The sequence below is a fragment of the Chamaea fasciata genome, unplaced genomic scaffold, assembly GCF_029207755.1.
Source record: "Chamaea fasciata isolate MVZ Bird 193981 ecotype frontalis unplaced genomic scaffold, bChaFas1.0.hap1 SCAF_3, whole genome shotgun sequence".
Taxonomy (NCBI): Eukaryota; Metazoa; Chordata; class Aves; order Passeriformes; family Sylviidae; genus Chamaea; species Chamaea fasciata.
In genome coordinates this window covers 112487426-112511437 of record NW_027094088.1, presented here as the reverse complement: position 1 = coordinate 112511437, position 24012 = coordinate 112487426, and the positions used below count along the sequence as shown (strand labels likewise).

The window sequence follows — 24012 nt, the reverse complement described above, 5'->3', positions numbered from 1 at the left end:
AGGAAAAGAGGGAAGGGAAAAGGGAGGGAAGGGAGGAGGGGGCTCGGGGGCCCGGCCCTAGAAAAGGGACCCCGCACCCATGGGCGCCTGCCCGGCCCCGCCGCCGCCCGCGGGGCGCCCCGGCCGCCCTCGGCCCCCGGAGCCCCTGGATCCGCGGCCCGGCGACTGAGCCGAAAACCGGGAAGAGGCCGCGGGGAGCTCGGGAGATCCCGCGGGTGAGCGGGGACCGGGAACCGGGAACCGGGGCGGGGGAGCGCCGGGGCTGGGCGGCGAGGGAGAGGCTCCGGTTCTCCCGGGGGGATGCTCCAGCCCCGAATTCCCGTGTCCCTGTTCGCCTCCAGCCCCGAATTCCTGTGTCCCGGTTCGCCTCCAGCCCCGAATTCCCGTGTCCCGGTTCGCCTCCAGCCCCGAATTCCCGTGTCCCGGTTCGCCTCCAGCCCCGAATTCCCGTGTCCCGGTTCTCCCGGGGGATGCTCCAGCCCCGAATTCCCGTGTCCCGGTTCTCCCCGGGGATGCTCCAGCCCCGAATTCCCGTGTCCCGGTTCTGCCTGTCCCGGTGCTCCCAGTTCCTATCCCAGTTCTCCCTATCCCAGTTCTCCCTATCCCAGTTGTCCCTATCCCAGTTCTCCCTATCCCAGTTCTCCCTATCCCAGTTCTCCCTATCCCAGTTCTCCCTATCCCAGTTCTCCCTATCCCAGTTGTCCCTATCCCAGTTCTCCCTATCCCAGTTCCTATCCCGGATCTCCCTGTCCCGGTTTCCCCGGGGGAAGTTCCTGCCCCGAATCCCCGTGGGATATTTTTTATCTCCCGGCATTCCCAGGAGATGCTCCGGTGCCCCGGGAGAATTCCTGGCGGGAGTTTCTCCATATCCCGGTTCCCCCGGGATGCTCCTGCCCCTATTCCTCCCATCCTCGTTCCTGCGGGGGATTTGAGAGGCCCCTCTGGAATTCATGGATGGAGTTTCCCCCTTGGAATTGGGACCGGGAGCTGGGAGTGCTGCTGGTTTAACTGGAGTGGGCGTGGCAGAGCAATCCCAGGGAAAACAGAATCCATGGATCTGCCCCTCCCTGCTCCAAACCCCATCCAGCCTTTCCTTGGACACTGCCAGGGATCCAGGGATTCTCCGGGAATTCCAGCCCAGCCGGGAATTCCTTCCCAAGATCCCAGCCCAAGCTCCCCTTTCCCAGCGGGAATTCCATTCCCTGCCTCCCGGCCCTCCAGCCCTTTCCCAAATCCCCGGTCTCCTGGAGCCCCTTGGGAAGGGGCTCCAAGGATTCCCTGGATCCTTCCCTGATCCAGCCGGGCATTCCCAGCCCTCGGAGCAGCTCCGTGTCCTGCTGGTTTTGGGATCCCGGAGCTGCCGGTGGGATCTCACCTGCTCCATCCCGGAGCCCGGCAGGACGGGCCGGGATCGGGATCCAGCCCCGTGGGACATTCCCGTTTTCCCCCAGCAGGATGGAGAACAAGGGCGTGTACCTCCACACCTTCTCCGAGCGGGAGAACGGATCCGTCCTGGAGGAGCCCTTCGAGGGAAGGAGCCTGTCCAAGCTCAACCTCTGCGAGGACGGTGAGGGAGGATCCGCCTCGGGATCCAGCTCTGGATCCGCCTTGGGATCCACCTCCGGATCCGCCTCTGGATCCACGCTGGATCCTCCTCCAGATCCATCTCCTGATCTGCCTCGGGATCCACCTTCAGATCCAGCTCTGGATCCGCCTCTGGATCCAGATCCACCTCGGGATCTGCCTCTGGATCCTCCTCTGGATCTGTCTCTGGATCCACCTCTGGATCCACCTTGGGATCCATCTCCAGATCCTCTGGATCCGCTCCTGGATCCACCTCCGGATCCACCTCTGGATCTGTCTCTAGATCCACCTCCGGATCCATCTCCAGATCCATCTCCGAATCCTCCTGTGGATCCGCCTCCAGACCTCCTCTAGATCCACCTCTGGATCCGCCTCTGGATCCTCCCGTGAATCCACCTTGGGATCCACCTCTGGATCTGCCCCCGGATCCACCTCCGGATGCATGGCGGGAATGGGAGCACGGAGAGCTCCCGGGATTTCTCGGGAGGGAGCTCCGGCTGTGGCTCCAGCCGGGCAGAGCTCCGTGCTCGGCTCCGGGTTCCAGCCGGGATTCCCTGCCCTGGGAAAGGGGGCGGATTCCATGCTGGCAGCAGCCCCGGGATGAGTCCTGGGGAGGCCCTGGCACGGGTGTTCCAGGGATTTTCTGGCTCCCCCATCCCTGGGAGTGTCCAAGGAAAGGTTGGAGCAGCCTGGGATGGCGGGAGGTGTCCTTGGGAAGAGCTTTAAGGTCCCTTCCCACCCAAACCATTCCGGGATTCTGGGATCAAGGACACTCAGGATCCAGCCCGAGGGGTTTTTTATGGAATTCGGGGATGGAAAAGGGAAGGGAGACCCTTCCTGGAGTCCCCAGTTCCCAGTGAAGCCCCTGGATCCCGAAATTCCTTCTTTAGGAGGAGTCGGGATGGATGGGGCTGGATGCAATCCCAGGCTGGGAGAGCTGGGAATGCGCAGCTGGATCAGGAAGGATCCAGGGAATCCTCGGAGCCTTTTCCAGAGGGAAAGGAGAGCTGGAATTTGGGATAAAGGGCTGGAGGGGCCGGGAGGAATTCCCGCTGGGAAAGGGGAGCTCGGGCTGGGATCCTGGGCTGGAATTCCCGGCTGGGAGGGTGGGGTGGGGCCGGCTGAGCTGGGAACATCCAGCTCCAGATAAATTCCTTCCGGGAATGCTGCAAGGGGCTCATGGAGGTGATTCCAAAGGCGGGGTAGGGACAGCTTTGGGTCCAGAGGGGGAATTTCCCATCCAGGAGATCCCTGAGCGCTGACCCCATTCCCAAGGGTTGATATCCCTGCTCCTGCCTCTTCCCAACTTCCCGGCGGGAAGAGAGGACCCCGATCCTGCTGTTCCCATCCCTCCTCGGTGGAAAACAGCCGGGAAAGCCGGCAGGGAAGGGACGGAGCCCTCCAGCGCCGATCCCGGAATTCCCGGCAAATCCCTCGCCCTAGGGAAGGTTGGAGGCACCTCCCTGGCTTTGGGGTTTTTATGGAACTCCGCCCCTGGAATTCTCGGGGCTCATCCCGTGGCTGACCCTCCAGGGAAGCCCGTTCCCACGGGAGAGATCTCTGGAGCGGGATTTCTGGGAAAAGGGGCCAGGAGCAAAGTCATCCCGGCCCGAATTCATGGAAAACTCCCTCCGGAGGATCCGTCGGGAGAGGGATCCAAACCTTCCCCTGGCCCAGCATTCCCGGACCTTTTCCAGGGTTTCGGGGACCCCAAATCCCGGAATCCCGGTTGTTTCCCTCCTCCCTCTCCCTGGAGCCTGGGCAGGGGCAGGAAATGTTCGCTTTTCCTTGGATCCCGGCCCTTTCCAAGGGCCGGGGATGGGAGGGGGCGGATCGGGGCGCGCCGCCAGCTCCTCCCGGACTCTCCCCGGAGCCGCTGGAAGCGCGGAACGTCAGGAAAAAAACATCGCCGCTCTCCGCCGGGAATTCCGGGCTGGGAGCCGGGCACGGCATCCAGGTGGAGCATCCCGGATCCCACCTCAGCCGCATTCCCTCGGGATCGCCCCCTCGATCCCGGAGCTCATTCCCGAGCTCCAAAGTCGGCCGGAGTTCCGGGATCCGCCCGCCGTTAACCCTTTCCCGGCTGGAGCCTTTTCCAAACATCCCTGGGTTGGTTTTTTTTAATTTTTTTTTTTCCCCGGGATGGACAACCGTGGAGCTTGGGGGAAAATCCAGGGAATTCTGAGGTGTCCCTGCCCGTGGGTTCCATCCCGGAATTCCAAGGAGCAGCTCGGTCCCACCGGGATGGGGTGAGATCCCACCAGGATATTGCCCGGCAGGAATGGGCCAGGCTGGAGCTGGGAATTCCCACGGGATGAGATCCCAAATCCCAGCCGGGATGCTCCAGGCTGGATCCGGCCATGGATCAGGTTGGGATTTGAGGCTCCCCCTCTCCTGTGGGATGAGAGGCTCTGGATCCAGGGATGGAGGCACCCATGGCTCCAGGTGGGAATTCCGGGCTTTTCCTCCATCTTCTCTCGGTGTCTCCTTGGGGAAACTCGGATCTGGGAAAGGACGAATCCCAGCCTGAGCTGGAATGCAAGAGCTGGGAAAAGCTGCTCCCAGAAATCCCCGTGCTCCCACCAGGATTCCACAGGGAATGGTTTGGGTGGGAAGAGACCTTCAAAACTCATCCCATTCCGTGGGCAGGGACAACATTCCCATGATCCCAGGCTGCTCCAAGCCCATCCAACCTTTCCTTGGACACTGCCAGGGATCCAGGGATTCTCTGGGATTTCCAGCCTAGCTAGGAATTCCTTCCCAAGCTCCCCTTTCCCAGCGGGAATTCCATTCCCTGCCTCCCGGCCCCTCCAGGCCTTTATCCCAAATCCCAGTTCTCCTTTCCCTCTGGAAAAGGCTCCGAGGATTCCCTGGATCCTTCCCTGATCCAGCGGCGCATTCCCAGCTCTCCCAGCCTGGGATTGCATCCAGCCCCATCCCGACTCCTAAAGAAGGAATTTCGGGATCCAGGGGCTTCACTGGGAACTGGGGACTCCAGGAAGGGTCTCCCTTCCCTTTTCCATCCCCGAATTCCATAAAAACCCCTCGGGCTGGATCCTGAGTGTCCTTGATCCCAGAATCCCGGAACGGTTTGGGATGGGATCCTTCAATCCCGTCCCATCCCAACCCCGACGCCTGCGGCCATCCCAGGCTGCTCCAGCCTTTCCTCGGACACTTCCTGGTGCCTCCTCGGCCTGGCAGGGGCGATCCCGATGATTCCCAGGCGGAATTCCGAGGCCTCCTCTGAGGCGTGTCCCGCTGCGTCCCGCAGATCCCGGCCGGAGGATGAGGACGTCGGGATGCTGCGGCCGGATGGGATCCGTGGCGGCGCTGAGATATTCCGTGGCGGGGCTTTACCTCCTGGTGCTGCTCATCCTGGTGGGAATCTTCATCCTGGCAGGTGAGGCCGGGAATTCCCAGGGCTCCCCTTTCCCGAATTTTGGTGAGTGCAGGGGTGGCAAAGCCCCCCCCCCCCCCCCCCCCGCCCCTTGGGAATGCCTGGAATTCCCACCCAGCCCCTGGGGAATGACCCAGCTCATCCCGGCACAGGCATTCCATGGGATCCCCGCTGCCTCCGGCTTCTTTCCCTCCTGGAAGAAATTCGGGAATTTCCCGGTTTAACCCTCATTTCCACCCCGGAGTTGATCCCGTTATCCATGGCGGGAAGGGATGTGAACCCCTCTCCCTTTTCCATCACCAAATTCCACACCGCCCCCCCCCCCCCCCCGGCTGCTCTCCAAGGGCTGGGAAAGGCCGGGAGAAGATTTTCCTGGAATTTCGAGGCCGCTCCCACCGATCCCCTGCCGTGCATTGTTGGGATGTTGTTGTTGGCCGGCGGATCCCGGAGCGAGGGATTCCAGGGATTCGGGACAAGCTCCGCTCCAGGAATAACGACAACAACAACCGCCGGCACCGGCGGGAATCTCTCAATTCCCACCTCCCGGAGCGGCGGGACTGGCGGGATTCCAGGAAAACCACAGGAAAACAACTTCTCCCTCCCCCCTCCCGAGTGGCCGCCTGGAATCTTGGAAAAGGGAAGCGAAGGGAATTCAGGGAAACCAGGGGATTCAGGGAAATCATCTCCGTGGCTGTGGCTTTCTGGAGGTTTGGAATTTTGAGTCAACTCCTGGAATTTTGAGCCGGGCATGTCCAGAGGGTTCATCCCAGCTGGAAAAACTGATGGTGTGGGATAAAGGGATCGAATCCAGCAGGGAGAACAGCCTCAGCTCCCAGGTTGGGAGCTTGGAAAACCGGGAATGTCCCTGGAAACCTTTAATGCCGGAGGGCTCGGATTTCCCAGGGAAAATCCCTTCCCGGGCTCCTGGAGACAGACACAGAGCTGGGAATTTCTCTCCGGCTTCTGAGGGGAAGGGCCACGGAAAGATCCATGGAATGGCGGGATGGTTCCGGTGGGAAGGGACACGGGAGGGTCCCTAATTCCATAGGGAACGCTTCCCACCATCCCAGGTTGCTCCAAGCCCCGTCCGACCCGCCCTGGAATGTTTGGGGGTGGGTTTGGCCGGGAATTGTTTGGGATCCAGCCGGGGCACGTGACCTTCCTTGGAGAAGGGGATGGGAAAAGGGTCAGCGCCAAAAATCCAAGGAAGCGCCAAGGAGCAGCGGGAATGGGGTTGTTTTCCTCCCTGGAGCCAGAGTTTTCCACACGGAGCTCCATGAATTCCCCTGGGAATTCACATTCCCTGTATCCCTGTCCCTGGTCCTCCCAATCCACTGAAAAGCCTCTGAGCCCGCAGACGTCCAACTTTTCCGTGGAATCATGGAATCGTTGCAATTGGAAAACGCCTCGGATCCCCCTCGGGCCCAACCATTCCCCTGATCCGTGTCCGCGAATCCGCACGGATTTAAATCCCTGCAGGGATCCCAGGGATTCCACCCCTGGACAGCCTTTCCCACGAGGGAATCGTTCCTAATTCCAACCTGAACTTTCCCCGGAAGAACTCGGGCCTGTTCCCGTCTTGTCATTCCTGAAAAACGACGGAACCCCCCGAACATCCCAACGATTTTTCCCCCGAGGAATGGTTTTCCCCTGTAGTTTTCCACCCTTCCCGTGGGAGCCCCTCCCTCCCCCAATCCCTCAGATCCCTCCCAGGGATGCCGGCGCCAAACTGGGATGAGCAGAGGGAACCGAGGAGAAGAATCCCGGCCGGAATTCTGGGACAAACCGTGGGATTCATGGGAACAGGGATGGCAAAGGTGCCTGGGAGAACCTGATCCCAGCTTGGACGGGGCTTGGAGCAGCCTGGGATGGCGGGAGGCGTCGGGGCTGGGATGGGATTGAAGATCCCTCCCCATCCCAAACCATTCCGGGATCCTCGGGAGCTGCTGGGATGGCTCCGGGCTGGAATTCTGCTTCTTGGCTGGAAAATCCCTCAGGATGCAGCTCCAAGGGATTTCAGGAAAACCCTGAGCTCCAGGGGATCCTTGGATCCCCTTCCCGAGCCTCGAGGGGCTCCAGGAGAGCCGGGATTTGGGAAAGGGCTGGAGGGCCGGGAGCCAGGGAATGGAATTCCCAGTGGGAGAGGGGAGCTTCGGGAGGAATTCCCGGCTGGGCTGGAATTCCCGGAGAATCCCTGGCAGCGTCCAAGGAAAGGTTTGGACACTGGGGCCTGGAGCAGCCTGGGATCACGGGGAGCTTCCCTGTCCAGGTGGAACGGGAAGAGCTTCACTGCTCCTTCCCGCCCAAACCATTCCAGGATCCTCCGGCGCCCAACCTCCTTCTCCAGCCTCGGATCCCAGGGAACCTCTTTGGGGTGGGAATTTCACCTCCGAGGAAGCGGGAGCGCCCTGGGGACCCTCCCACACCGCCAGGGCCTCTCCCTGACCTGCCGCCTCTCCTCTCCCTCCATCCCAGTCTCCCGTCCCCGGGCGTCTCCCGAGGATCTCCAGGCTCTCCTTGGAGACGTCCAGCGGCTCAACGAGACCTTCCGGGACCTGCAGCTGCAGCTGCTGCCGCCTCCTCCCCATCCCGACTTCCTGGAGCACCTCTGGAGCCTCCAGGACCTCCTGCACAACCACTCGGACTCCCTGCTTCTGCTGACCTCCTCTCTCCGGAGGCTGGAGGAGCTCCTGCGGATCCTGCAGGCCCGGGCGGGACAGACGGACGTCTCCGTGTCCCGGCTGCGCGATTCCCTGAGCCGGGAGGGCGAGGCGGCGCAGCTGGAATTCTGGAGGCTGTCGGCCGAGGCCAACGGCAGCCGGCTGCTCCTGGAGCGTCACCAGCACCTCCTGGGGCACCTGGCGGGGCGGGTGGAGGCCCTGGGAGAGCGGGCGGAGGCTCTGGCCGGAGCCGTGGACTCGGTGAACCGCAGCCTCTCCGAGGACGTCCGCCTGCAGCGTTCCCGGCTCCGGGATCTGCGCGGCGTCCTGGGCAACGCCAGCCAGGAGGCGCGGAGGATCCGCGCGGAGCAGGCGGCCGCGGAGAGGCAGCTGAGGACGGAGCTGGCCCTGCTGGGAAACGTCACCGAGGAGCTGCGCCTCAAGGATTGGGAGCACTCCGCGGCGCTCCGGAACGTCTCCGTTATCCGCGGTGAGGAGCCGGGGATTGATTGGGGATTGGGGATTGGGGATGAGTCTCAATCCGTCGGGGATTGGAGGATGGTTGGGGCTGGGAAAGCTCTCCAAGGTCAGCTGTGAGCCGGCGCTGATTTTAACCCACGGGGATTTTATTCCCTCCGGGAATGGGGGCTCCAAACTTTCCCGGGTGTGATCCGTGTCCGCCTCCCAAATCCACAGGGATTTTAATCCTGGGAGTTCGGGGATTCCAAACCTCCCTGGGTATGATCTGTGTCCACCTCCCAAATCCGTAGGAATTTTAATCCCTCTGGGAATGGGGATTCCAAACCTTCCTGGGTGTGATCCGTGTCCACCCCCCAGATCCACAGGGAATTTAATCCTGGGAGTTTGGGTTCTCCAAACCTCCCTGGGTATGATCTGTGTCCACCTCCCAAATCCGTAGGAATTTTAATCCCTCTGGGAATGGGGATTCCAAACCTTCCTGGGTGTGATCTGTGTCCACCCCCCAGATCCACAGGGAATTTAATCCCTTCGGGAATGGAGGCTCCAAACCTCCCTGGGTCTTTTCCGATCCCTCACAGCCCTTTCCACGCAGGAATTGTTCCCAGTATCCAACCAAACCTCCCCTGAGGCCGTTTCCTCATCCCGTCTCTTTTCCCAGCTCCCACCCGGCTCCAACTTTTCACGGAGACGTGGAGAGGGAGAAGGTCCCCGCGGAGCCTCCCTCCATTCCCAGCTCCCTCGGCCGCTCCTGGGGCTCCATTCCCTTTCCCAGCTCCGTTCCCTTCCCTGGACACGCTCCGGCCCCTCCAGGGCTCTCCGGTCGGGAAGGGCCCACATCCATCCCTGCTCAGGCGTCTCCATCCCCTTTTGGGAATCCCCAAATATTCCCCATCCGTGGTTGGGAAGAAATCTCCCAAGGTTCCTTCCAAGTTGCCGGGAAAATCCGACTTCCCCCCCGTCTCACCTTCTCCTCCTTTTCCACGCTCAGCCCTTCCCAAATCCCGGAATGGTTTGAGTGGGAAGAGCGTTTAAATCCCATCCCATCCCAACTCCCACATCTTCCACTATCCCAGGGTGCTCCAAGCCCCCTCCAGCCTGGCCTTGGACACTTCCAGGGATCCAGGGGCAGTCACAGCTTCCCTGGGAATGCTGTGCCAGGGAGTGGGAAACCCCATGGAGAATCCCAGGAGATCCCGCTGGAAGCTCCGGGGCGGAGCAGGAGGTTGGGAACAGCTCCTGTCCCATTTTCCACCTGCGGAGACCCCATGGGCTGCTGCCCATCCCTGGTGCTTCCAGCTTGGAATTCCAGCTGGAATTCCAGCTGGAGAGGCCCGGGGCTGGTGCCAAGGCACTTGTTCCCCTTTTCCAGCTGCCGAGCCGGAGGGGATGGATGTGATTGATCCCCAGGAGATCCATCCCCCCTGGAATCCCGACAGCTCCTGCGGTCCTTCCGCTCATCCCTGCGGGATGTTGGCTCCCAATCCCTGTTTTCTCGGGGCGCTGGGACCACTCTGCCCCAGCTGTTCTGACATTTCCCTATTTCCCCGCTCCTCGAATCCTGCTTTTCCCTCCCCATCCACGGGAATGACGGCGCCTGCCCTGGGATGGAGCCACCGGGGGGTGGGATCCGTCACGGAGCCTCGGAATCGAGTTATCCCAGAAAACCAAACCCCTTCCCAAGGGCCGGCCGCGGATTTATCGGCCCTGACACATTCCTGGCACCCTAAACTTCCCTCTCCACCCGTCCCACGGATCATTCCCGGGGCCTTGTGCCCAGCTGGATTCATCCCAGCTCCAGATGTCCTCGGGTGAGTCCGTCGTGTTCCCGGCTGGATTTGGCCGAGTCATTCCCTCCCTTTTCCTTCTCCCCAAATCCCGGGCTCTGGATCCTGGATCCTGGATTTGGGCAGCCTGGGAATGTCCCCAGGCTCCTCTCCAGCATCCAAGGATCGCTCCCGTGGCTCGGGAAGGACGACTCGGAGCAGTTTTTGGTCTTGGGAGTAACCGTGAGGGAGAATTCCCGGGATCACGACGCCCCGGGTGGGATGTGCTGGATCCCAGCAGGTCCCATCCATCGGGAAGCGCCTTATCCCGCTGGGGTTGGAGGCTGGGAAGCTGGGATGCAGCGGGAATGGGATTTCCCGGGAGCTGTGGGGTGGGAACAGCTGGGAATGCTCAGGAGCCTCTCCCGGCCGCCCTTCCCAGTTTTCCTCCGGCCCAGCTGCTCCCAGTGTCCTGTCCCAAGGGCTGTTCCTGGCATGGGACCATCCCAGGGAGGATTCCGGAAAATCTGCAGCTGCCCCATGGCTGGAAGTGTCCATTCCCAGGGTCTGGAGTTCATTCCCAGGGTCTGGAGTCCATTCCTGGGAGCAGGAGTTCATTCCCAGGGTCTGGAGTCCATTCCCAGGGTCTGGAGTTCATTCCCAGGGTCTGGAGTTCTTTCCCAGGGTCTGGAGTCCATTCCCAGGGTCTGGAGTCCATTCCCAGGGTCTGGAGTTCATTCCCAGGGTCTGGAGTTCTTTCCCAGGGTCTGAAGTCCGTTCTCATGGTCTGGAACTCAGAATTCCCATTTCTGGGATCAGGAGTCCATCTCCAGTGTCTGGAGTCCATTCCCTGGGATCTGGGATCCATCCCAAGGGTCTGGAGTCCATTCCCTGGGATCTGGGATCCATCCCAAGGGTCTGGAGTCCATTCCCTGGGGTCTGGGGCCCATTCTTTGGATCTGGAGTTCATCCTTAGGCTCTGGAGTCCATTCCCAGGATCTGGAGTCCATTCCCAGGATCCAGGGCCCATTCCCAGGATCTGGAGTCCATTCCCAGGATCTGGGGTCCATCCCCAGGATCTGGAGTCCATTCCCAGGATCCAGGGTCCATTCCCAGGATCTGGAGTCCATTCCCAGGATCCAGGGTCCATTCCCAGGATCTGGAGCCCATTTCCAGGATCTGGAGCCCGTCCCTCCATCCCTCCATCCCTCCATCCCTCCATCCCTCCATCCCTCCATCCCTCCATCCCTCCATCCCTCCATCCCTCCATCCCTCCATCCCTCCATCCCTCCATCCCTCCGTCCCCTGAGGCCCTGGAGCTGTTCATTCCCTGGGGAAGAGCCAGCCAGGTCCAGGAATTCCGTATTTCCCATCATCCTTTCCCCTCCCCAACCGTCTCCAGCCCGGGATGTTTCCCAGCCTTGACACGTTGGGATCCCGCTCCGGATCCTACAGAACATTCCCAGATCCCAACTCCCGATCCATTAAACCCACTGCGCATCCCTGCTCCTCCTGACCCGTTTCCATCGCCCGGAGCCCTGGCTGGATCTCAGCTTCCCGAGTTCCCGGATTTTCGGATTTCTGGGAAAACAGTTCCCAGTGGTGGATGGGTGGGAATGACCCTTCCCGGCCTCTCCCTGACCTCTTTTCTCTCATCCCAGGAATGTTATTTTCCCCTCCGTTATTTTTTTCTTCAAATTCCTTCTTCCCATTGTTTTGGCTCCCGATTATTTTCAGCTTTTGGGATTTGGAGGATGAGGGATAAAACCCGGGATTGGGATCTTCTTCTGCTCGTTCCTGGGATTTTACCAAAGCCCTGCTGGCAATCCTCTCCTAAAGGATCATCTCCAGAATTCCCAGAGGATCATCCCAGCTGGACGAACCGAAAGCGTCCCTGCCCGTGGATGATCCTTAAAACCCTTTCCAACCCCCAAAATTCCAGGATTCTATGAACATTCCCAAAATGCCTATTTTCCCTGATTTCTCGCAATGATTTTCTTGGGAATGTCCCAACTTTTGGCCTAAAGGAAAATTCCCGGAGTCGCGCCCAAGGTGGAGCTTCCAGGTGAATTTTCCTGGCGCTCGGAGCAGGTTGGTGGGATCCGGTTTGGAATTTAGCGTCCAGAAATCCTGGAAGTTTAAAACCATGGAAAACTGCTCGGGCAGCTCCTTTCTCCCCGCGTTGTTCCCGTGTTTCTTGGGAGATCCCTGGATCTCCCTCCCGCTGCACATTCCCGAATCCGGGATGTGATTCCTGCCCTCCCGCTGTGTTCCAGGGCCACCGGGACCCAAAGGAGACCGAGGCACGGAAGGGATGGAGGGGGAGCCCGGCCTTCCCGGCCTTCCCGGGCTCCGAGGTAAGGAAAACATTCCCGGTATCCACGAAATCCCCCAAAACCCCATCCCGAAAAACCCCGGCTGGTCCAAATCCAACGGGACAACTCCCGGTGACTCCCCGAGCGATGTCCCAACTCCTGAGGGATACGGGCACGGATCTGCTCTCCTGGATCCTGGAACATCCGTCCTGGGGATGGGAAAAATGTCATCGCCCGCCCCGCTCCAGGAAATCCACGCCGATATTCCCAGATTCCAGGGTCTCCCAGACAATCTGGAGCTGGAATTGGCTGCCCCATTCCCAAACCGAGCCTTCCAAGGCACCGGGGCTGGAATTGCTGCTGGATCCCCCCGGCAGATCCCGGGAACCCTTCCTGGGGCCTCGGCTCCGAGACTTTTCCGGGATGTTTTTTTCCAATGTCAGTAACGCCAGTTTTCCCATCCCCTGCTTCTTAATTCCATTGTTTTTGGGGAGGAATTCCATTGGAAGGCACCAGAGGACATTCCCACCCTGAGGAAGAGTTGTCTCCAGCTGTCTCTGGTTTCAATGGAAACCTGGGAATGCTGGCTCTGCTTCCAAGGGCTGGGAATGGCACGAAGGTGGTACAGGATCCACCCAGGGATCCATCCCGCCGGGAGCAGGGATCCGCTCGGATTCCGCAGGATGGAGCTCCAGGGCCAGATCCAGGACCAGGTCCAGGTTTGGATTCGTATCCAGGTCAAGGTCCAGATCCAGGACCAGATCCAGATCCAGGTTTGGACCCACATCCAGGTCAAAGCCTGGGTCCGGGTTCAGGTCCAATTCCAGACCCAGATGATCCGTGTCCAGTTCAATGTCCAAGACCAGGACAAGGTCCAGATCTTGATCCAAGCCCAGATCCAGATTTGGATCCAGATCCAGGTCCATGTCCAGGACCAGTTTCAGATCCAGATCCAGATCCAGGACCAGGTCTGGATCGAGATCCAGGGCCAGGTCCAGATCCTGATCCAAGCCCAGATTCAGATTTGGATCTGGATCCAGATCCAGGTCCATGTCCAGGACCAGGTCTGGATCCCGATCCAGGGCCAGGTCCACATGCAGGATCAGTTCCAGAACCAGGTCCGGATTCAGGTCCGGGTCAAGGTCCAGATCCCAATCCAAGCCGAGATTTAGATTTGGATCTGGATCCAGGTCCAGGTCCAGACCAATCCCAGTTATCCCCTGCTCCAAACCCACCCCACAGGACCCTGGACGTCAGATCCCGATCCCGATCCCGATCCCGATCCATCCCTGCTATCCCCTGCTCCAAGGATTCTGAGGCACCACCACCTTTCTGGGATTGCTTTGGGCTCAAACCCTGGGATTTTGGGATCGCTCCCTCCCAGGCCCAGCCAAGCCCAGCCTGGAAATCCGATCTCCCTCGGACAGCCCCTCCAGCCGCCCGCGCTCCTTCTCCCTCCAGCTGGAATTCCTGGCGCTGACGGATTCGTGGCTGTTTTTCTTGGGTGTAACAACCCTCGGAATTATATTGGCTCTTTTCCTTGGTTTTCCCTTTTTTTTAATTCCCGCCCCGGTTTGTTCCTGTTCAAACAGAAAAACAAAACAATCCCAGGAGGGTTCACCCTCGGGAAGAGCTGAGGGAAGAGCCACGACTTTTAGGTCTTTTCCTGGAGTTTTTCGGGATGCGGGCACGACCCTTTGGATCGGAGTTCAGGCCGGGTTCAGGTGTATCCCTGGAAAAGCCTCTTTTCCATGGAAAATCCACCATCCTGCCCCTGCCCCACAGAAATCCAGGTCCTGATCCCTCCTCAGGATGGACACGGCAGGGAAAGACTGGAGCTCGGGATAATCCCCGCTGGAGCTGGAATTCCTCCTGGTGGGACTTTGTTTTTCCCTCGTAAACCAAAGGGAAATCGTGACTGGGTTTGGAAAAGCCCAGCCCGGGAAGGGCGGGAGCAGCGGTGCCCAGGGAATTCCAGGCTCCCTCCACACGGATCCTGGCAGAGCTTCGGATCCGACCCCGGCTCAGGATGAATCCCTGCTGGATCATTCCAGCGGGATCACCCCCCAGGTCCCGTCTCCAGCACAGGGTCCTTCTCTCCACCCTGGATCGACATCTGGATCCAGCTCCAGATGTCCCGGTTGGGGTCCAGGACTGGGTGCAGATCCAGGTCCAGATCCAAGTCCAGATCCAGTTCCAGGACCAGATCCAGGACCAGATCCAGTTCCCGGTCCAGATCCAAGTCCAGATCCAGGGCCAGTTTCAGCACCAGGACCAGATCCAGGACCAAATTCAGGTCACGGTCCAGGATCAGGACTAGATCCAGTTCCAGGACCAGGATCAAGTCCACAACCAGATCCAGGACCAGATCCAGGTCTAGGTCCAGATCTAGGTCCAGATCCAGTTCCAGGTCCAGATCCAGGTCCAGTTTCAGGAGCAGGATCAGATCCAGGACCAAATTCAGGTCACGGTCCAGGATCAGGACTAGATCCAGTTCCAGGACTAGGATCAAGTCCACAACCAGATCCAGGATCAGATCCAGGTCTAGGTCCAGATCTAGGTCCAGATCCAGTTCCAGGACCAGATCCAGGTCCAGTTTCAGGACCAGGACCAGATCCAGGACCAAATTCAGGTCACGGTCCAGGATCAGGACTAGATCCAGTTCCAGGACCAGGATCAAGTCCACAACCAGATCCAGGACCAGATCCAGGTCCAAGTCAAAATCCAGGTCCAGGACCAGGAGCAGATCCAGATCCGGATCCAGCTCCCACATGGATGGCGGTCTCCTCCAAGGTTTGGATGTGTCCCCTGCGAAGGAATTCCCAAACTCCAGCCCCAATTCCCACCTCCCAGAGGTCGGGAATGCTCACACCAGGCGGTTTCCCCCACCTCCCTCTCCGATAAATATCCAACCCCTTGGACAGCACGGATTCAGGAGACCTGGAGCTCATGGTGGACACATCCCGATTCCTTGGGATGGATCCCAGTTTTCCTTCCTTGACCTCTGGCTCTGGAGCCCATCCGAGCCTAAGGACGCTCAGGAATTCCTCAGCACCCCGATAAATCCGTCCTGGATCCCAGGGAAATGCAGGAAAAGGATGGGCTGGATGTTTGAGGGTCTCCCGGCGTTCCCGGACTCCCGGCACGCCGGGATCATGGAATTCTGCTGGAATCTTGTGTCCTTGTCCTCATTCCAGGGCTTCCCGGGGAGCGGGGCGCCCCCGGCCCGCGCGGACTGAAGGGGGACCAGGGAGAGCTCGGCCCTCGCGGTCCCATGGGAATGCGCGGATTCAAAGGTACGGACGCGCATTCCGGCCGGGATGGGCTCTGGAGATCCCGGGATGAGGGGCAGAGCTGTGGAAAGGGGACCGGGGGGATCCTCTGGCTCCGGGAAACCACCTGGATCTCCTGGAGGAACGGGAATCCCGACGATTCCTACGCCGTTCCACTGGGGAACAGCAGGGCTCCGAGGGAACGGATGGATTTGGGGTGTCCTCCCGTTCCATGGGGCTCTGCGGGCAGGGATTTGGGAATAATCTCCTGTGCTGCCACGCCTGGCTCCGATGGGGATTTGGGAATAATCTCCTGTGCTGCCACGCCTGGCTCCGGCAGGGATTTGGGAATAATCTCCTGTGCTGCCACGCCTGGCTCCGGCAGGGATTTGGGAATAATCTCCTGTGCTGCCACGCCTGGCTCCAATGGGGATTTGGGAATATTCTCCTGTGCTGCCACGCCTGGCTCCGGCAGGGATTTGGGAATAATCTCCTGTGCTGCCACGCCTGGCTCCGATGGGGATTTGGGAATATTCTCCTGGCGGTTTTCTGGGGCATTCCTGGCTCGCTGCCGTTTCCCATCTTCCCACGTCCGGGAAAACGGCGGGAGTAGGAAGTCGGGATTCACCTGGGACGGGAAATTTCCGAGCTCCAACGAAAACCAGGATCGCCAATCCCCCCAAAATGCCCTTTGTGCCTCAAAATTCCCGCTGGGGAGGCAGGAAGGGAAAACAGCCCGGGAAGAGCTGGGAGGTGCAGGGAAAGGAAACCTGGAATGGGCTGGATTTGGGATTGGCTGGGAAGGGACCCTAACGACCCTCGAATTCCACGCCCTTCCACATCTCCCTCTATCCCAGGTTGCTCCAGGAGGTTGGAAAACCCCTGGATACATCCCCGGAGCACCGGGATTTTCTCACTGGCCCATGCCCAGAGCTCCTTAAATCCAGGAAATGATCCCAGAAAATCCCTGGCGGGTTGGGCTGGGATTGGCCAGCCTGGTGCCGGATTTGCTTGGCAAGGAATCGTGGAATTGTTGAGGCTGGAAAAGTTCTCCGAGTCCAACCATTCCCAGCCCGGATCCGCGTCCCCAAGTGCCACATCCCCGTGGATTTCAATCCCTTGGGAATGGGGACTCCACTGCCAGGCTCGATGGTCTCCGAGTGCTTTTCCAACCTCAGCAATTCCATGAAAACCTCAAAGCCATTCCCAGATCCCATCCCAGGGATCCCTCGTGTCCCATGTGGATGGGGGGGGGGGTCATTCCCAGGGCTCCGATGTGTCCCCCCAAAAATCCGACCCCATCTCCCTCCCCGCGGAGACCGGGAATGTCGGATACAGGCGTTCATCCAACTGCTTTCCCAACAAAAATCCGACCCCTCTGGCAGCGTTTGGGCAGTTGATGGGATTCTCTGGAATTTATGGGAAACAGACCCAGATCCGGGCACGGATCCAAAGCCGGGCTTTGCCTTAAATCCCGAATTTCTGCAGGATTTCTCCAAGGACTTCCTTCCGAGCACAGGAGCCTTGGGTTCCCTGGGAATTTCATCCCAGGAATCCTGGGATGGGGGTTTTAGGCGTGCAGGAGGTTCCTCATGGAAAATTCCAGGTTGAAACTTCTCCCGGAGCTGCTCCGACCCGCTGGAGTCCTTTTCCTTGTCGGTATTTTCCCGTTTTCCGCGGGTTTTTCCCTCAAAAGGACCCCCGTGGAGGACTTTTTCCCCCTCATTTCCAAATGGGAAAAATTATCCTGGGAAGCGAGGAGAGGTCCGCCCCTTTTCCATGGGAAAAGGTCATGCAGGGAATACGGAGGAAACAGCAGGAAAAATCCAAGGTGGGATCAGTAATTTAGGGATAAATTCGGGGGGACCAGATTCCTTCTGGAACATCCCCGGGGTGGAGTTTTTGGGAATGTTCCTGGAGGCACAACCTGATTCCAGCTGGGAAAGCCTGGGGACTGGTGGGTTCTCCTGGGGCTCTTCCCAAGATTTTGGGATCCATCGATCCCTGCAGATCCATGGGAAGAGCTGAGGGTCTCTGTCACTGTGTCCGGGCCTGAATTTTTTGCACAATCCCCAAAAAACGATGGGAGAACGGCCGGGAATGCTTTGATGGTCATCGGGGGATGGACCAGGAGAAGCTTCTCCCGAATTCCCGGGCTCCGTCCCAGCCCTGGGGCTCCCTCCAGGCTCTCAGGGAATTCGATCCCATTTTTGGGATTTTCTCCAGCCCTGACACCTTGGGAGCTGAAGCCACCAAGTTATTCCCAGCAGAAAATTCCTGGGAAAGAGAAGAGAGCTGGGAAGAGGGGGAGAGCAGGAGACAGAGAATCCCAGAGGAGCTGTGGCTGCCCCTGGATCCCTGGGGGTGTCCAAGGAAAGGCTGGAGCACCCAACATCCGGAGGGCTTGGCTTCGGAACGGGATGGGATTGAAGGGCCCTTCCCACCCAACCCATTCCAGGATTCCCGGATTGTCGCTGCTCTCGGAGTGGTGACGGAAGCTGGGACGATCCTGGAGATTTAGGGATGCTGCAGGGACAAGGGATCCTCTTCCAAACTGCACGGTCCCAGGATGCTCCAACCTTTCCTTGGACACTGCCGGGGATTCTCCGGGAATTCTACCCCAGCCGGGAATTCCTTCCCAAGATCCCACCCCAAGCTCTCCTTTCCCAGTGGGAATTCCATTCCCTGGCTCCCGGCCCTCCAGCCCTTTCCCAAATCCCGGCTCTCCTGGAGCCTCTTGAGGCTCTGGAAGCAGCTCCAGGGATTCCCTGGACCCTTCCCTGATCCAGCTGGACATTCCCAGCTTTCCCAGCCCGGCTCCAGAGGGGCTCCAGCCCTGGGAGCAGCTCCGTGGCCTCCTCTGGAATTTCTCCTTCCGGAATCACGATCCCGGGGCTGGAGCAGCTCCGCAGGTGGGGCCTCACCTGAGCGGGACAATCCCACTTTTCCTGCTGCCCGAACTTCGGGATCAGCCTGGGACGAGGCCATTCCCGGATCATCCCAACCTCTCAGCCACCCCGTTCTGGGGACGGATCCATCCGACCCGGGATCGTTGCTCCCCAATCCCGTTTTCCCTGCGCTGGCCGGGCCGGGTGTGAGGAGCAGGCGCCGCTCCAGCATCCCGACCCCATCCGCAGCCGGGAGCCGCATCCCTGGCCCCATTCCCGGGAGTTTCCATCTGGATCCCATCAGCTCCGGGCCGCGTTCCCTCATCCCACACAGCTGCTCCCGCCCGCGGGACCAATCCCGCTCTCCCGGAGCCTCCCAGGGAAAGGGCCGGAATTTCCTGCCCAGCTCTGGGTTTTTCTGGGATCGTTTTCCATCCGATGTTTTCCTTTATCGCGGATTTTGGAGCCGCTCCGGGCGTTGTTTGTTGTTCCTGGAGGCCGGAGCATCCCTGAGCCTTTCCCTTGGGATCGGGCCAGGCTCGGGATCAGCAAATCCCAGCCCCCGTTCCCGCTCAGGACCTGGAAAACTTGGGAATGAGGGAGGAGGAGGCTCCAGGAGAGCCAAGGAATGACCGAGCTCGTTAGTGAGGTCATTGATGGGATATTAAACCGTGACCGGGATATGAAATCATTCCTGGGATATCAAAAGGGCGGGAATGTTTATCCAGCTGCTCCCGACCCGCTGGCATCGCCCTTTTCCATGGAAATGAGGCCGGTGCTTCCTCGGGGATTTGGGAATCCACATCCTCACCCCTGAGCACCAAACGAGGCGTTTTTAGCCCCAGATGGGGAAATTCCAATTTAGCCCCAAATCGGGAATTTCATCCCGAAATCCCCTTTTTTTGGTGTTTTTCATGGGATCTGCAGTCAGGAATCCCAGGAACGCCAGGCCTTCGTCTTCCCTCTGCCACAGGATCCCAGAGGATTTTTGGGATTTCCCATCCCCCGCCCGTCCCGTCCCTCCGGAGCAGGGATGGGAAATTCCAACAATTCCGGATCTTTCTCTTCCCAGGTGACCGCGGCCCCAAGGGGGACAAGGGGGACCGAGGCGCTGCCGCTGGCACAGGTGAGCTCCTGGCGGGATCCACGGTGATCCCGGCACGGATTTGGGGGAGTTTTTTGGGAATTAGGAGCCTGGAGGGAAGGGGGGAAATTCCCGATGCTCAGAGGCTGCTGGGAAAAAAAAACCATCCCGGGGTTTTCCTGCCTGGATGAGGAGGAGCGGGAAGGAGGGTGGGAAGTGGGAGGGATGGTGGGAAAGGGAAAGGACTGGGAATTCCGGAGGGAAGAGGTCGGGAATGCCGGTGGTGTCCTCCAGGCTTGCTGCCATCCCAGGGACATCCCAGCTTGGGGACATTCCCCCTGGAATTCCAGGGATATCGCTCCCTGGGGACATCCCTGCCTGGGGACATCCCGTCTTGGGGACATTTGTCACCATGGATGATGTCAGGATGGGCGATGTCACCATCCCTTTGAGATGCCACCATGGATAATGTCACCATCCCTGGGGATGTCACCCTAGATGATGTCACCACAGATGATATCACCATGGATGACGTCACCATGGATGATGTCACCATTCCTAGGGATGTCACCATGGATGATGTTACTACAGATGATGTCACCATGGATGGCGTCAAAATGGATGATGTCATCATCCCTTTGAGATGTCACCATCCCTTGGGATGTCACCATGGATGACGCCACCATGGATGATGTCACCATGGATGACATCACCATGGATGCTGTCACCACACATGATGTCACCATGGATGATGTCACCATCTCTGGGGATGTCACCATGGATGGTGTCACCATGGATGACATCACCATCCCTTTGGAGATGTCACCATCTCTGGAGTTGTCATCATGCAAAATGTCACCAAGTATGACATCATCAGGGATGATGTCAACACAAATGATGTCATGATGGATGATGTCACCGTGGATGATGTCATCACTGATTATGTCACCATGGATGGCATCAGCACTGATTATTCACCATGGATAACATCACAGTGGATGACGTCATCACTAAATATGTCACCATGGATGACGACATGACGGGTGACGTCACAACAGATGGTGGCACCATGGTTGATGATGTCACTATCCCTCTGAGACCTCACCATCCCTGGGGATGTCACCATGGGTGATGTCATGACCGATGACATCACCACGGATGATGTCACCGCAAATTACGTCACCACGGGTCACGTCACCATGGACGATGTCACCGTCCCTGGAGTACTCGCCGTGGATGACGTCACCACGTATGACGTCACCACGCGTATGACATCATCCCCGCCCCTTCCGTCCCCGCAGCTCCGGCCGAGGGCTCCGTGCGGCTCCTGAACGGCTCCGGGCCTCACGAGGGGCGCCTGGAGATCTTCCACGAGCGCCGCTGGGGCTCCGTCTGCGACGACGGCTGGGACAGCCGGGACGGCGACGTCGCCTGCCGCATGCTGGGCTTCCCGGGAGCCGCCGACGTCTTCCGCATGGCGCGCTTCGGACAAGGTGGGACAGCCCGCGGGACGGGCAGTCGGGAATCCGTCCCAAAGGGCCGGGGAATGACCCCAAATCCTTCCCAAAGGGGAAAATCCCAAATCCTTCCCAAAGGGGAAATATCAAATCCATCCCAAAGGGGAAAATCCCAAATCCTTCCCAAAGGGGAAAATCCCAAATCCTTCCCAAAGGGGAAATCCCAAATCCTTCCCAAAGGGGAAAATCCCAAATCTATCCTAAAGGGGAAAATCCCAAATCCTTCCTAAAGGGGAAAATCCCAAATCCTTCCCAAAGGGGAAATCCCAGATCTATCCTAAAGGGGAAATCCCAAATCTATCCCAGAGAGCCGGGGAATGACCCCAAATCTTTCCCGAAGGGGAATGACCCCAAATCCTCCCCAAAGGGGAAAATCCTAAATCTATCCCAAAGAGGGAAAATCCCAAATCTATTCCAAAGAGGGAAATCCCAAATCTATCCCAAAGGGCCGGGGAATGACCCTAAATCATTCCCAAAGGGGAAAATCCCAAATCCTTCCCAAAGGGGAAAATCCCAAATCTATCCCAAAGAGAGAAATCCCAAATCTATCCCAAAGAGACTGGGAAGACGACCCCAAATCCATCCCAAAGGGGCCAGGGATGACCCCAAACCCATCCCAAAGGGGAAAATCCCAAATCCATCCCAAAGGGAAAATATCAAATCCATCCCAAAGGCATTTGGGAAAGGCCAAAGTGGGACAGCCCGCGGGACAGGCAGTCAGGAATCCATCCCAAAGGGCCGGGGAATGACCCTAAATCCTCCCCAAAGGGGAAAATCCCAAATCCTTCCCAAAGGGGAAATCCCAAATCCTCCCCAAAGGGGAAAATCCCAAATCCTTCCCAAAGGGGAAAATCCCCAATCTATCCCAAAGAGACTGGGAAGACGACCCCAAATCCGTCCCAAAGGGGCCAGGGATGACGCCAAAGCCATCTCAAAGGGGAAAATCCCAAATCCTTCCCAAAGGCATTTGGGAACGGCCAAGGTGAGACAGCCCGTGGGATTCAGAAATGGCCAAGATGGGAAAACTCACGGGATTTGGGAGCGGCCGCATCCGTAGGGTCCAGGGCTCCGGAACGGCTCCCCAGGGAACTGGGGACATTCCTGACCCTGCCGGAGCTCCTGGAGCGTTCGAAAAACATTCCCTGGGACAGGGAGGGGTTTGGGGGGATCAGGGTTGGATTGATGATCCGGGCGATCCCTTCCCGGTCTGGGGATTCCGGAATTCCTTTGAACTCCTCGGGTTCGCCTCTCCAGCTTCTCGGAGCTGATGGATCCTGGAAAAGATGCTCCGGGAGTGCAGCCGGATCCTTCCGGAGCTGCAGTCCCTCGTTCCCGCCCCAGGAGACCTCGGGATGTTCTCCCATCACTGCTCCATCCATCCCACCCAGCCTTGGACACTGCCAGGGATCCAGGGATTCTCTGGGAATTCCAGCCCAGCCGGGAATTCCTTCCCAACATCCCACCCCAAGCTCCCCTTTCCCAGTGGGAATTCCATTCCCTGGCTCCTGGCCCTCCATGCCTTTTTCCCAAATCCAGCTCTCCTGGAGCCCCTTGAGGCTCGGGAAGGATTCCCTGGATCCTTCCCTGATCCAGCTGGACATTCCCAGCTCTCCCACCCCTGGAGCAGCTCCGGGGTCTCTCCGGGACCGGATGTTTCCATGGATATTCTGGATCTGTGGAATTCCAGCGCCCGTGTCCGTGTGTCCGCAGGCTCCGGGCAGATCTGGATGGACGACGTGTCCTGCACGGGCAGCGAGGATTCCCTGGAGCTCTGCAGCTTCTCGGGATGGGGCCGCACCAACTGCGGACACGCCGAGGACGCCGGCGTGCGCTGCCGGACGGACTGACCCCAAATCCGGCCCCGAGGGAAACCCCAAATCCCGTCCCAAGGGGAAATCCCAAATCCCATCCCAAGGGGAAATCCCAAATCCTGCCCCAAGGGAAACCCCAAATCCCATCCCAAGGGAAACCCCAAATCCTGCCCCAAGGGGAACCCCAAATCCCATCCCAAGGGAAACCCCAAATCCTGCCCCAAGGGGAACCCCAAATCCCGTCCCAAGGGAAACCCCAAATCCCGTCCCAAGGGGAAACCCCAAATCCCGCCCCAAGGGAAACACCAAATCCCGTCCCAAGGTGAAATCCCAAATCCAACCCAAAGGGGAAATATCAAATCCATCCCAAATCCATCTCCAAGGGGAAAATCCCAAATCCAGCATTCCCAAAGGGGAAATCCCAAATCCATCCCAAAGGGGCTGGAGATGATCCCAAAAGGGGCAACTCCAAATCCATCCCAAAGGAGAAAAATCCCAAACCCACCCAAAAGGGGCTGGCGTTGACCCCAAATCCATCCCAAAGAGACTGGGAAGACAACCCCAAATTCATCCTAAAGGGGAAAATCCCAAATCCATCCCAAAGGGGCGCCAAAGGATGACCCCAAATCCATCCCAAAGTGCCCGGGGGAGAAACCCCAATTTCATCCCAAAGGGGCCGGGAGGATGATCCCAAATCCAACCCAAAGGAACCAGGGAAAACCCCAAATCCATCCCAAAGGGGCTGGGGATGATCCCAAAAGGGAGGACCCCAAATCTATCCCAAAGGGGCCGGAGGGAAAACCCCAAATCCATCCCAAAGGGGACAGCCCCAAACCCATCCCAAAGGGACCGGGAAAAAACCCAAATCCATCCCAAAGGGGAAAACCCCAAATCCATCTGAAGGGTCTGGGGGGAAAATCCCAAATCCATCCCAAAGGGGCCCCGAAGGATGACCCCAAATCCATCCCAAAGAGGCTGGGGGACAAAACCTCCAACCCATCCCAAAGCGACGGCGAGAACGATCCCACATCCATCCCAAAAGGGCCTGGGATGATCCCAAAAGGGACAACCCCAAACCCATCCCAAAGGGGAAAACCCCAAACCCATCCCAAAGGGGAAAACCCCAAACCCATCCCAAAGGATGCCAGCCGGGCCCAGGGAATGGGATCATTCCCAGAGAAATAAAGGATTTGGTTCTTCTCTGTGTGGGGTTTATGGGGGTTTTATGGGGTTTATGGGGT

General features: G+C 58.9%; 1 protein-coding gene across 2 annotated transcripts; it reads left to right on the top strand.

The window, feature by feature from the left end:
• SCARA5 (scavenger receptor class A member 5) lies at positions 1 to 23971 on the top strand. 2 transcript variants are annotated; one of them, XM_066180145.1, is made up of 9 exons: positions 1 to 215; positions 1455 to 1567; positions 4856 to 4984; positions 7457 to 8131; positions 12161 to 12241; positions 15397 to 15495; positions 19432 to 19485; positions 20745 to 20936; positions 22671 to 23971. In XM_066180145.1, the coding sequence occupies exons 2-9, from the start codon at positions 1456 to 1458 to the stop codon at positions 22805 to 22807; spliced, it is 1479 nt and encodes a 492-aa protein (XP_066036242.1). In that variant the 5' UTR covers positions 1 to 215; position 1455; the 3' UTR covers positions 22808 to 23971. The 2 variants fall into 2 exon arrangements, with proteins under 2 accessions (XP_066036242.1, XP_066036241.1); XM_066180144.1 differs by having other exon boundaries at positions 1452 to 1567.
• The last annotated feature ends 41 nt before the right edge of the window (positions 23972 to 24012 follow it).

Bases quoted from the DNA above. Each gene is read 5' to 3' on its own strand.
- SCARA5 (XM_066180145.1), top strand. From the start codon at position 1,456: ATGGAGAACAAGGGCGTGTACCTCCACACCTTCTCCGAGCGGGAGAAC. The intron at 1,568-4,855 runs GTGAGGGAGGAT...TGCGTCCCGCAG, and splicing joins GCTCAACCTCTGCGAGGACG to ATCCCGGCCGGAGGATGAGG. The intron at 20,937-22,670 runs GTGGGACAGCCC...GTGTGTCCGCAG, and splicing joins CATGGCGCGCTTCGGACAAG to GCTCCGGGCAGATCTGGATG.